This window comes from Arachis ipaensis, chromosome B03, assembly GCF_000816755.2.
Source record: "Arachis ipaensis cultivar K30076 chromosome B03, Araip1.1, whole genome shotgun sequence".
NCBI lineage: Eukaryota > Viridiplantae > Streptophyta > Magnoliopsida > Fabales > Fabaceae > Arachis > Arachis ipaensis.
Window position 1 is genome coordinate 109,181,632 of NC_029787.2, and position 13,113 is coordinate 109,194,744.

At 33.2% G+C, this 13,113-nt stretch overlaps 2 protein-coding genes across 2 annotated transcripts; one reads left to right on the forward strand and one right to left on the reverse strand.

Annotated features, from left to right (window-relative positions):
* Positions 743-7,471, forward strand: LOC107630864 (APO protein 2, chloroplastic). Its single transcript, XM_021117384.1, has 5 exons — positions 743-877; positions 919-972; positions 2,093-2,473; positions 5,240-5,589; positions 6,530-7,471. Exons 1-5 carry the CDS (start codon positions 743-745, stop codon positions 7,359-7,361), a joined length of 1,752 nt encoding a protein of 583 aa, XP_020973043.1. The 3' UTR covers positions 7,362-7,471.
* LOC110270287 lies at positions 10,661-13,009 on the reverse strand. The gene is made up of 5 exons (XM_021119236.1): positions 12,720-13,009; positions 12,492-12,541; positions 12,302-12,372; positions 11,541-11,818; positions 10,661-11,198 (listed from the first exon to the last, which is right to left on the reverse strand). The coding sequence occupies exons 1-4, from the start codon at positions 12,855-12,857 to the stop codon at positions 11,595-11,597; spliced, it is 483 nt and encodes a 160-aa protein (XP_020974895.1). The 5' UTR covers positions 12,858-13,009; the 3' UTR covers positions 10,661-11,198; positions 11,541-11,594.

A 13,113-nucleotide genomic window follows, 5' to 3' on the forward strand; every position in this document is an offset into this window, starting at 1 on the left:
TAAAAAATGTTTCAAAGTTCAGACCACGAATTGGTCCTTAAAAAATTATCAAAATATATTTTTATTTATTTAATTATTTTTGTTTTTCCTTCCGTAATAAAGTTCTACTTTTACCGTAATCATGAACGGTGAAGTATTTAAGCACATTAAATTTGAAGTAGCAAGTCATAAATGTTTTTTTAAGAAAATAACATTTTGACATAAAAAATAGTTCTTAAATACATTTCATTAGAACATTAAAAGAATTAAGATCAATCAATAAATAAAAATAGAAGAATTAAAAAGGCCTTTAGAGAGCATATTATGATTAATATATGTTTCTTTATACAACAATATAGAATTTGCTAATAAAAACTATGGAATTAGAAATTATGCAATTCTAAAAAAATGAGTTTATTAAACATGAAAATAAGTATGGCAAATTAGAGACTAGAATCTAAATATTCTTTATACAACAATATAGAATTTGCTGATAAAAACTATGGAATTAGAAATTATGCAATTCTAGAAAAATGAGTTTATTAAACATGAAAATAAGTATGGCAAATTGGAGACTAGAATCTAAATATCCATAAGAAAATAACAATATGCTTGTTTAACATCTTTTATTTTTGCTAATATTAATATAATTTATGAAACTATCAATGCTAATTAAGTTATGGCATGCATGATGTTATGATGTTAATAATTAGTGATAACAAACCAAGAAGGGAGGAAGAGTATGCTGAAGCTGGCAGAGAGAATGGTGATAAGCTTTTGTGGTGGAGTGAGTGCGTCAACAGCACACACGTGGACAACACTGAATGGGACAGGTGTCGATGATGTCAGAGTCATGACTCGAAAGAGCGTTGATGATCCTGGAAGACCACCTGGCATTGTTCTAACTTCTAAGTGCTGCCACTTCCTTTTGGCTTCCAGTTCCTCCCAAAAACAGCCTTTGATTTCCTCCGTGATGAGAATTCAAGAAGTGAGGTATGTGATCATATATGTTAATCAACATTTCAAACTTTCAAACTTTATTATTATTATTATTATTATTATTTTTCATTAACCTTATATCCTACCATCAATAGACACTACTATTAATTTACCTTTTTATTTTTTAAATATGTATAAAAATAATAAAAATTGAATTAGTTAAGATGGTAAATAATTCATAATTTAACTAAAATATTTTGCATTTAAATCTTTAAAATAATACTTTTTATGAATTAGATATAATAAAAGATATTTAAAAAAATAGACACTAATCTTTTTAATATTTCCATTATTTTTTTTTCAAAATAAATAGGTCCTTTTCTAAATAAGATAAATTCCTTTTCTTGGGAAATGCCTATCTAGTTTTTACTTTTTACACAAACCACAAGTGCTTGGGATAGATCTTATTCAGATTACCAAAAATTGAAGTGTACATCAATGCATTGACTAACTTTTTAGCCATGGGTCAAATGGATCCCATTTTTCACACACAGCCTTGTTATAAATTGATTTTGACGGATATAGAAATTTTATCTATCTGAATTTATTAAATTATTACTTAGGGTCCGTTTGGAACTCTAGAAGTAATTTTTTTAAACTTTTGACTTATGAAAAGTAATAATATTAATGTCTGGTGTAATTTTCAATATCAAATTGTAACTTTCTAAAAAGCTATTTAGGAGTTTATAGAAAAGTTAAAAAAAATGATTTCTTTCATAATACTTCTACTTTTCATCACATTTCTATAAAATAAGCACTTTTAGAGTTAAAAATCCAAATACAAAATAACTTATTTATAAGTTACTTTTAACCAATGTTCTGAAAATCGGACCGGACCGACCGGTCGAACCGGTTCAACCGGAAATCGGCAAAGAAAACGGCCCGGTCTAATATGTAAACCTGCAAAATTAAAAACCGCTCAAGAACCGTTGAATCGGCCGGTTGCCGTCGGGTCGGACCGGACCGGACCGGAACCCGGCCGGTTTACTGAAAACGACGTCGTTTCCTTCCTTGAAAGGCAGAAAGCACGCGTTATCCCCCATTCCCCCTTCTCCAACTCCTTCCTTCAGCAAAGAGCAAATTGCCCTCCTCCACCAAAGAAAGCAAACCCTAGCCTCCACCAATAGTTGTCGCCGTCTGTCGGAGTGAGAGACTGCTGCCGCCGTCCATCGCATTCAAGAACTTCTGTCTTCGTGCTCTCGGGCCTCTCGCCGGATCCTCCACGTTGGGTGCTCGCATCTCGCCGTTCTCCTCTGTGCTCGGCTGCTCGCGCCTCCCTCCGCCAGTGAGTGCTCGAGCTGTGCGTGTTGGTTGCTGCTCGTCGTCCGTGGTTGTCTCTGCTCGAATCTGCCTCCCAGTCTCACTCGAGTCTTGTCTCAGTCACTGGCATCTCGTGGTTCGTCTGTCTCGTTGCCGGCGGCAGAAGCAACTCGTGGGGTTGTCTCTTGCTTCGTCGCCTTCCGTGGGGTGGTCGCCGACTCGCCGTCGACCGTTGGTGAGTCCCTGCACCATCCTTCCCTGTTCTCTCTTTTTCAGATTTCCCTTCTCCCTGTATTTTTGCATGTTGCTGAATTGCTAATCAAATTTGCCTTGTTGCTAATCTAAATGTTACTGTAAATTGGGACTTTACTTGGATTTGTTAAATTTGTTGCTGTAACTTGAATTTGTGGCTGAATTTGTTGCTTTAGTCACAGAATCAGAACAGAATACTTAGTGCTTGGTTGATTGGCTTTGCTCACTGATTGTATTTGATGATAAATTTTAAATTGATAACTTTTAAATTTTAAATTTGCACTGCCTGTTACTGATTCACTGTTTCTTCAGTACTTTTTGTTGTTGTTAATCATTGTGATGAGCTTTATTAAAATTGGGTTGAAAACTGTTGAATCTTTTTTCATTTTTCATTGTTCTTAACTTCTGTTCTTATTAAAAAACTTGCTATTGGTGATCTTTTGATTTATTATATGCTTCATGTTTTTAATTTCACTCTGCTTCTAGGCTTTTAAATCAGTTTATGATAACTGTGATGCAATTATTTAGTTGGATATCGGATGTAATTATTGAGTTCAAGAGATTGAGTTTTTGATTTGCAAGGTGATTTTTGGTTGATTTTTTATTTAATTTGGTAATGGTGTTTATGATTGGGGTTATTTCAATGCATATTTGTATCTGTGTTATTAGTCAAAGTCATGTCAAGGCCATGCAAATTTATTCAATGTAGTTAAGCATTACTTGCCTAGTCCAGTATGTATGCTCTCTGGTTCCCTAGAGTAAACATTTTGTGAATTCATGAATATTATGTTTCTTGGAGACAAATTCACAGGGGGAGCATTGTATAATCTCATGTTAACAATAGAGACAAAAATTCACCTCACTACACTACATAATCATGCATCTAAGCTCATATCTATTTCCAGTTAGTTTGTAGTTTTGTACTATACGTGATTTGTAGTTTTGTACATATCATCGTAAAAGAAAAAATAACATTGGTTACAATTGCTTGCTGAAAATGTGAACTTAAGTCGTGAAAGTTGTTTGTATAATGAGATCTCAATGAATAAGTAGCTTTGCATTGTATTCAATGATTAATGAGTTATATTTTAGGATGTTTATTTATAATTTATTTATTATTTTATTTTAAAATGGTTTTTTCGGTTGAACCACGGTTAGATCGGTTGGACCAATAAACTAATGAACCAGTAACTAGAACGGTTCGATGACCGGTCCGGTTCTCAGAACCTTGGTGGTGGTAGTAGTATATGTCATGCTGCACCACTTGATTTTTATGGTCTAAGTAATTGATGTATCAAGGAAGCAAAAATGCTGCAAGTTATGGCGAATTTTGATGATTGATGACAAACTTGGATGTTGGCATTTTATGTTTGATTGGTTGTTTTTGTTATTTGATTTTTGAGTTTGTAATGAGATTATAACATTCTAGTTTATGTAGTACTTTTAATTTGGATGATATTTTAAAGTTTATATTAGACTATAATTATGTTTTAGTGTATTTATTATATTTTATTTATTATTTTATTATAAAACGGTTTTTTCGGTTTAACCACGGTTGAACCAGTTGAACCTATAAACCAGTAAACCAGTAATTAGAGCAGTTCGATGACCGGTTCGGTTTTCAGAACCTTGATAAAACTAGAGGTATAAAATACAAAATAGTGTAGGATTTTACTTGTTCAGTTGTTATGTGATGCTGCTGTTATTGTTTATATGTCTAAAAGAATTAGATATCATGATTTATACTTATTCACTTGTTCTTTGGTCCTGTAGTTTTATTGAATCTTCCATACAGAGATATGCATTCAAATAAAGTTTCTGTTTTGTGGATATATCCAATATTCCTTACGGATTGGATCGGGTCCAATCCTTAAAAATTCAGATATCTTATCTGACCCGATTAGAATTGTGCGTACACCCTACTTTCTGACTTGTGCTACAATGTTTCCTTTGGCTGTGAGCTTGTGCTGCTGCTCCGCCTCCATCATGCATCTTGGGTAATCTCAACTTATCTCTCGTCCCTGCCTTCTGCCTCATCCTTTTGCAGAGACTGCAGTCTTCTTCGTCATTGGTGACTGTACCCTGCTCTCGCAAGCAGCAAATCCAGGATGAATATGACTATTGGGACTCTGTCCCTTCCTACTGGAATTGCTTTCCCCACTCCGACAGATGTTTTTATGTTGAAGCCCAACCTATTATTGCATCTTAGTTCCCTTGATTATTACCAGGTTTGACTTGGAGTCATTTTTCTTTGTATTACCTCCGAGTTATTGATTCAAGTGTTTGTGTTGTCGATTATTATTGGTTATTATTTGAACTGAATTACAATAGGTATACACAGAAATAAGTTCACTGGTATGAAATACAAAATACAAATATACATTGAAAATAAATTAAACAACACATGCATTTATACATTGTTGTCTGATTTTGGTATACAAATAGCATTTCTGCTGAATTGTGGGTTGTTGTACTGAAAATAATAAAATTGTCAGCCTTATTTACGTTTCTTGGTTGAGATTCTAAACAAAAAGTGGATAATTTCCTTTTGTTTCCTTTGCATAGTTTTCTATAATCTAATGTTAAACTGGTTTGTCTTCAAACTGGCAATATCCCATTTTGGCTAAAGTAATTTACTTCATTGAACATTGTTCTTAGCTTTTATTTGGGTTGCCTACTGTGACAAATGCAATGGTTACTGCCAATTATGTTACAGAAATGCATTTTTGTTCCTGTTTTTGTTTATCAGTATGGTAGCGGTAAGATTAGACTTCCCGTGGAGACTAGAATTCAAACGAAGAAATGTTTTCGATGTAAATTGAAAGTCAGGGATGAAGTGCCACAAAATGCTGATTTTCCCCGGCAATATGCAAGAAAAGAAAAGAAACCTTTTCCGACGCCCATTGTTGAGCTGCGACGAGCAGCTAGAGAAAGGTTAAAGATGATGAAAGGTCAGCCAGGGAAACCACTCTCGGCCCCAAAGAATGGGTTGCTTGTGAAGAGCCTTATACCAACTGCTTACAATGTGTATAATGCAAGGATCACTTTAATTAACAATCTGAAGAAGTTGCTCAAAGTAGTGCCGGTGCATGCTTGCGGGTAGTTATCCTTGGTACCTTATCATACATTCGGCTAATGCGGAGTTTCTATGATCATAACATCAATTTGATATGTTTTCTTCGTTATTGATAAATGCGACAATAGTAATACAAACTGGTGCTGTTGTTTGGGGTCATGTGACATTTTTGTTTGCTTAGTGGTTTCTTTTACAATTTCTTTGAAGTGTTTCATAGGTCACAAAGCTTTTCCTCTTCACCACATTTTAGCTTTTTTAATTGTTTTATCTTTATTAAAATTTGAATCTAATTTCATATTGGAAATGCCACATACTATTTTTTTGAAAAGCGAATAGTTTATATCTTCCATTTTCAACAGAGGAAATTTGAATGCTAGACATTTGCAACCCACAGTTTGTTCTAACTATTATAACTTAAATGAAGGCGATATTATAGACTTCATGTAAAATTTACCTCACTTTACCCCTCAATCAAAGATACCCATATAAACAATGCCAGTTTTTCCACTTGTTTGCTGCTTAAAGTCTTTCATGGTAAGCATGCTGCCAGAGCCAAGGATAGGTAATTCACTGATGTAGGTAGGTTAACTTATGGTAGCATTGTAAGATTTTCAGTTGAAATTTAAATTGTGTTATACATTGAGCACAAATAATATATTCATGTACATTTTCAAGTGAGCACATAAGATATAGTAAGGACAAATTCTAGTTACTAAATACTAACTAACCTTGCAATATGGTATTTGTGCTGACAAACTAGTCTTGTTGCTAACTCGTTCTGATTTACATGAGAAAAATGTCAGATCTTCTTGTAAAGTTTATTTTCTTTGTTAAAACTTGGTGCATTATTGTCCATTATTTATACAAATAAATGTGATTTAATGTCTGCCACAGCAAAAGTAATGAAAAAATGATTGATTGTCCTATAGTGGTAGGTATCTGAAAATTTGTATACTGATGCAGGTGGTGCAGCGAAATCCATGTAGGACCTGTTGGACATCCATTTAAATCGTGTAAAGGTGCACAAGCCAATCTTCGCAAGGGACTCCATGAATGGATGAAGGCACATGTTGAAGACATGATAATACCAATTGAAGCCTATCACCTCGAAGATCGACTAGGAAAGAGGATTCCTCATGATGAGAGATTCTCTATCCCTCGAATACCAGCAGTGGTTGAGCTTTGTATTCAAGCTGGTGTTGAAATTCCAGAATTTCCTACCAAAAGAAGAAGAAAGCCCATAATTCGGATTGGGAGAAAGGAATATATTGATGCTGATGAAAGTGAACTGCCAAATGAAACCCCAGCAGAACCATTAAGACCACTACTAGCTGAAATAGCTGATTCAGAGATAGTAGCTCCATCGAGCAACGAAGAAATCGTTGCCCTTGCCGAGGAAACTCTCCAGGCATGGGAACGAATGAGGAAAGGTGCTAAGAGATTAATGAGGATGTATCCTGTGAGGGTCTGTGGATATTGCCCGGAAATCCATGTTGGTCCCCAGGGGCACAAGGCTCAAAATTGTGGAGCACACAAACACCAACAACGCAATGGGCAGCATGGTTGGCAGTCTGCAATTCTTGATGACTTGATCCCACCAAGATTTGTTTGGCATGTTCCTGATGTAAATGGGCCACCCTTGGAACGAGAGCTAAAAGATTTTTATGGGCAAGCTCCCGCTGTTGTGGAACTATGCATCCAGGCCGGTGCTGATTTACCGGAACAATATAAATCAACCATGCGACTCGATGTTGGGATCCCATCAACTATGAAAGAAGCTGAGATGGTAGTTTGAGATGAAATATACTTGTAAACAAACAACTGGTGTTATCGTGTACACTGCATAAATTATGCCATATGTACATATGTTTTTATCAACCAAGTTTAACCAACTTGTTCCAATTACTCATTGGTCTAGAAAAATATCACTTTTTTTTTTGCTTTTCTTCATTTTTTTTAATTGATTTTTTTCTGAACATGTTTTTTCTCATATTTTGTTATTTTTACAAAATAATTTTATGTTTCTGATGGTGTTATTTATAGTTAGTTTTATATAATTTAATAATTTAAGGTTTTCAATTAAATTATTATATTAAAACATTTTTAATCCTTTATACTTTTATAAATGTTTTCCAGTCAGGTTGTCTAGTTTAAATTTTTTTATCAAGCCCCCTATATATACTGTAGTAAATTTCTTTAAAAAAAATTTGTGATTATCATTTACATTTAGTACAGAAATTTAGTTAGAAATATTTAAATTTAAAAAACAACTAAAAATTTTACAAATAGACAAATTTGAACAGTACCTATAATAAAACAAGGTTTACAATTTATTACCGTGCTTACTCTCATACAGAATGAAACTGTGTAGAGTAAAAATAAATTATCAGATATGTGGATTTCTTCACTTTTTTTAAATACAATATAATTCTATTACCAAATATGTATATATTTATTCTGTATGTGAGTGTTGTCTTTTACAAAACCTTGTAAATTCTAATTCATAAAACTAATGTTGTCACATGCATACAGATGCAACATGGAGCAGATTCTGTTAGAGATGGATAGGATTTTGAGGCCACAAGGTGGTGTCATATTGCGTGATGATGTTGATGTGTTGACCAAGGTGAAGAGCTTTGCAGATGCAATGCAATGGGAATCACTGACCATGAAGATGGACCTTACAGCAGACAAAATTTTTTTGTAGCAATTAAAGAATATTGGACTGCACCACCACCACAAAACCAAGATCATAATCAAGACATAAAATAGTTTTAATATCATATCTGGACTATTCAAGATTAGTCTCTTTCTTTTTTTTGTGGCAAAATTTTTCTCAAGAATTCAATTCTTCATAACACCAATTTATAATTTGTGGCAGTAGCGGAAAATGTTAGTGATGTTATGTTGTAACTTGTAACTAAAAGAGGTCATTAACAATTGGCATTCTACTGGAATTAAAGAAATAAATATTCAATAGAAAATAAGAAAAATGTTTTATATTACTTATTTTAGAAGTGCCTTGAGTCATTGTATTGGAGACTCTGTTGGGATCACTTAATTAGTTTGTGTGAGTTGCATTAGTAAAGGTTTTTAATGGAGGGTTTTTTTTTGTCTCATCACTACCATATTTATTAGTATTATATGGATCATATACTTTTGTCTCTGGTTTCATTATTTGTAATAGTTGTAGTAAATTTGAATTTTTATTTAGGTTTAATTGATTCAGGGATATCTATATATATAAAAGAAGATTACAAATAAAACATGTTAAATTCATATTTTCATCTCTAACACTCATAAGAAAAAACATAGGAAGCTCAGGAGTTTTTCTTTCTACACCATATTCATTATCATTCATAACTACTGTACAACACATGTACATATAAGGAGTTTTTCTTTCTACACCATAGAAGCTGTCGACACAAAATAACCATTCACAAATATTTTAATTCAAAAATAAATTCATACAACAAAAGTATTTGTTTGTCAAAATAAAAAATACAAAATATTATTCAAAATCTATTTCAAAAAACACATGAGCTTTGTAAAACTAATCACCATAAAATCAATCCAACTTGTTACACATCCATCATAAATACAACTCTTTTGAACATGAAAAAAATCAACTAAATTTACTCTTTACTACCGTACAAATAGTTGAATAAATATATATAATTTAAACATAAACGGCATATATATAAATTTAAGGTGTTTGTTTGTTGTACGATAATAAATTTATACGTACCGATACGTTAAAAATATTTGACACAAAATTCTCTCTCTTCAAGGCAGCTCCATTTTTTATTCAGTTATACTGCTGTTTTGCCGATTTTTAGCAAATCGAGGGTGGTTCGATATCTAATGGTTTGAGAGCGAAATCTACTCCTCTTTGCAAATACCAGTTTTCTTACCGTGCATCAAAAACCTTTCGATTGAACAGAAACTTAAGGAAATTTGGAAAATAAATGAAAAAGACTTTGAAAATAAATTGATTGAATTTGAAATGAATTGCATGGAATTTTAAATAAAACAATAAATTGCCATCGATTAGATCAAAGGACTTTTGAAATGGAAAATAAAAATAAATGTAAAACTAGACAAGGAAATTAAATGTTGTTTGAAAGATAAATTTACAAAAAAAAAAAGTAAAGTTTGCAGAAAATGTAAATAAAAAGGTAAAAACAGTGGAAGAAACTCTACAAAAAAACTCGAATGCAGATTCAAAAAGTTGCTGAGATATGAATGTACTTGAGTATTTTCTGAGATAAAGTTTTAACCTTTGTTCCTTCGATCTGTCTCTTATTTATAAAAATCTTCAACCAATCGTGTTAAAATGTAACATCCACGTCCATTAATTTACAAGTAACCAACCGTTTTCGCTCTTTCTGCTTAACATGGGTAACGGCCAGAAGTAACTTTCGAAACTTGGATTCTTCAATTAAGCACATCGAACAGCTTATTGATTAACCGTGACAGTCTGACTCTTGCTCTATATTCCCTGTCATAATCCTCCTCCATGTGGGCCTCTCATGCTAACTAAAGCTCGAATCCAACCTCTCTTTCGAAACTAATGGTTTTCGATTAACAACTGCAAAACGAAATCAAAGTGTAAAAAAGCATATGGGAAAATTCAAAGATGAAATAAGAATTTAATTTTCTCATAAATCTTCAATTACAGTAAGCCAGTCACAAAACTACGGGTGGGTTAGATAAAGTTTAGTAGAGAAGTGTTGAAGTGTCGGAAATTTTTAAAAATATAAACACTTCACTTTGTGTTGATAAATAAAAAATATAATGTATGTGTGCTTTTAGCTTTTGAAAACTTCTTATAAAGATACTTTTCAAAACTAACTGTTTTTTTTTAATAACCTTATATATTAACAAGTGTTTAGATTTATTCTTTTGTTATTATATTTATATTTACGTCTATTAAAGTCATTTTAAATTTTACAAAACAAATTTTACCAAAACACAATTGTTGTAGTTTATACTTATTTAAAGGCTCTTTTATTCGATTTAGCAAATATAACTGCTACAAAAGCCATTACTTTTGAAAAATAGAAGGTTTACCAAACCACCCTAAGTGAAATCTTTTGAGAATATAATAATTTAACATGACAAATAAATGAATAATTATACATTGTATAATCAAACCTTAACACCAAGCATACGCTAAGCTTTCAAAGATAACAAGTTATAAATATGATAAAGTACACCAACCTCCCTTGAATTTTAGGTGAAATTACACATAGCACCCCATGAATTATATGTTGACAATGACAACCCCAGATCCAGTGAGAGGTCAGTGTCCATTTTAGAAAAATATAGTTACCAGATGTCAGATATAACTTAAATCTTAGAAGAGTTCTGTAAAGACTTTTAGAAATAAAGACGTATGTGTAATGTCCCTTAACATCAGAGGCTCAGAGGAGGTTAATGTAATTTTACCAATCACACCAAATCAACAAAGCTTAAACATTTATACAAGTTACGAAGTTAGCAAGGCTAGAGTTGTCTATTGCAGGCTAGAGCAATTCTTGATTGGATATAACTAGAAACTTCTCCAGAATCCGCATACTTCAGTTCTGAGTTGAGATTCTTCAATTTGAGCATAAGATGAATATTAGTTCTGGAAATGAGTAAGTCAACTGGATTGATTTAGAATCAAAGAAAGCAGTTATAAATCCTTAACTTTTTTCAGTTATAAATTCAAATATTTTGTTTGTCACAGTTATGGTTTATCAGATTCAGTATATGAACAAATTAAGTTTTGATTAACTCTTCAGTAAAGTAATCTTGGACAAATCTTGGACATGAACTACTAAATAATGATAGTAATAAAAGATGTTTTCAGACCAGAATAAATTCTTAATACCCTACAGGATCACCATGCAGTTATTGTACCAAAATACAGTTTGAAAGACATCATCAAATTCGTAAAGTAACTTACAACACCAAATGAAACTCTTACCCAGATTCTGAAAAATAAGGGCAGCACAACTGCACAAGCAGCTCAAAATGATCATCACTCGTCATCATCTGAAATGTCAATTACTATTGGTTCCTCAGTTTTTCCATTGTTATGACCAAAAACCTCAAGTGGTTCTTTCTTCACGTGCACCTCAGAACAAACTTGAACAGGGTGTTCTTCAGAAGATGGATGCTTTCTCTTCTGACCAGCCTGCTCCTGATAGTTGCTCATCATTGGTACCTCCCCAATGCTCATGTTAGCCATTTCTTTTCTTTGTACTGCATAAAATAACCATCTCTATTCAAAATGAAATACATCCAACCATTTGAGTAATATTCCATTCAGTTCTAGTAATTGTAAGCTTGTGTCATCAAACCCCAACTTAAGCAAATTCACTTTGAAGTATTCAATATTTTACTTTGTATTCAATTTGCCTCAAATTAAATAATTAATCCCAGTGGGATTAATTTTCTAAAAAAAGTAGCGATAAAATAACTCATTTTTGTATATTCACTTGAAACTCATCATGGTATCATCATACATAAAATGTGGCTCCCACTACTCACTTCAGATTCATTACCTCAACACATCGGATCATAAGATGGACTGTGATCCCCATTTTAACTGGCCACACACTGTATCATCCTATGATGATGAGGTGATGAGTCCCAAGTACATAAAAAATGCACCGCACAAATGTGCCTCTAGGCTTACACTTTCATGCATTGAAGTTCAGAGTTTGATAACTTATAATAACTTACCTGAAGTGAGGTCACGTAAAGAGTGGTCAACAGAAGCCTGATCATCCAAGAAGAAGAAGGCAGTGGTAGAGCTTCGCAAACAAAAACCCAAATCAACTAATATTAATTCTAAGATCAAATAACTGAAACACATAGCACAACCATGCTAATGTAAACTTGAACTCAAGAAAGAATTAAAATTGTGCAGTACCTTGACCTACATCCCCAAAAGGTTCCAGTTTGCGTTGGTAAACTTTTAACCTGTCCTGTGAGAGTTGGAGACAAAAGCAACAACATTAACAATTAACTAACATACTTTGGCCTTGCGAGTGATTTTGATTTCTGTAGTTTTCGATTGGTTAAAATAGTCACATAAAGGGAATAATTCGACTCACATTTGCTATCTACAAGGAAACGTTAAGCGAGAAATGGAACTTACAAGTTCAGATTTGAGGGGATGATAATCTGGATTAGTCCCCTTAGAGAGGATGAAAGGGTTTGAGAGAGACAGAATATTCGGCAGCTCTGCTTCCAGATTCTCCAGGCTGGCTACCGTGCGCCTCAGTGCTTCGCTCATCTCTTTCGGTACCGCCCTCACCCACACTTTCGCTTCCCCTCGCCATTTTCTGTCTGTCTCAGTCTCAGGGGAAGTAGAAATTTTGTGACTCACAAGGAGACGCGCAGTCGTGCACACCAATTTAAGGTTTTGAAAACCAGACCGATTATTAAACCGCTCTAGTCACTGGTTTACTAATTTACTGATCCAATCGGTTCAATTGTGATCCAACCAAAAAAATTATTTTATAATAAAATAATAAATAAATTATAATTAT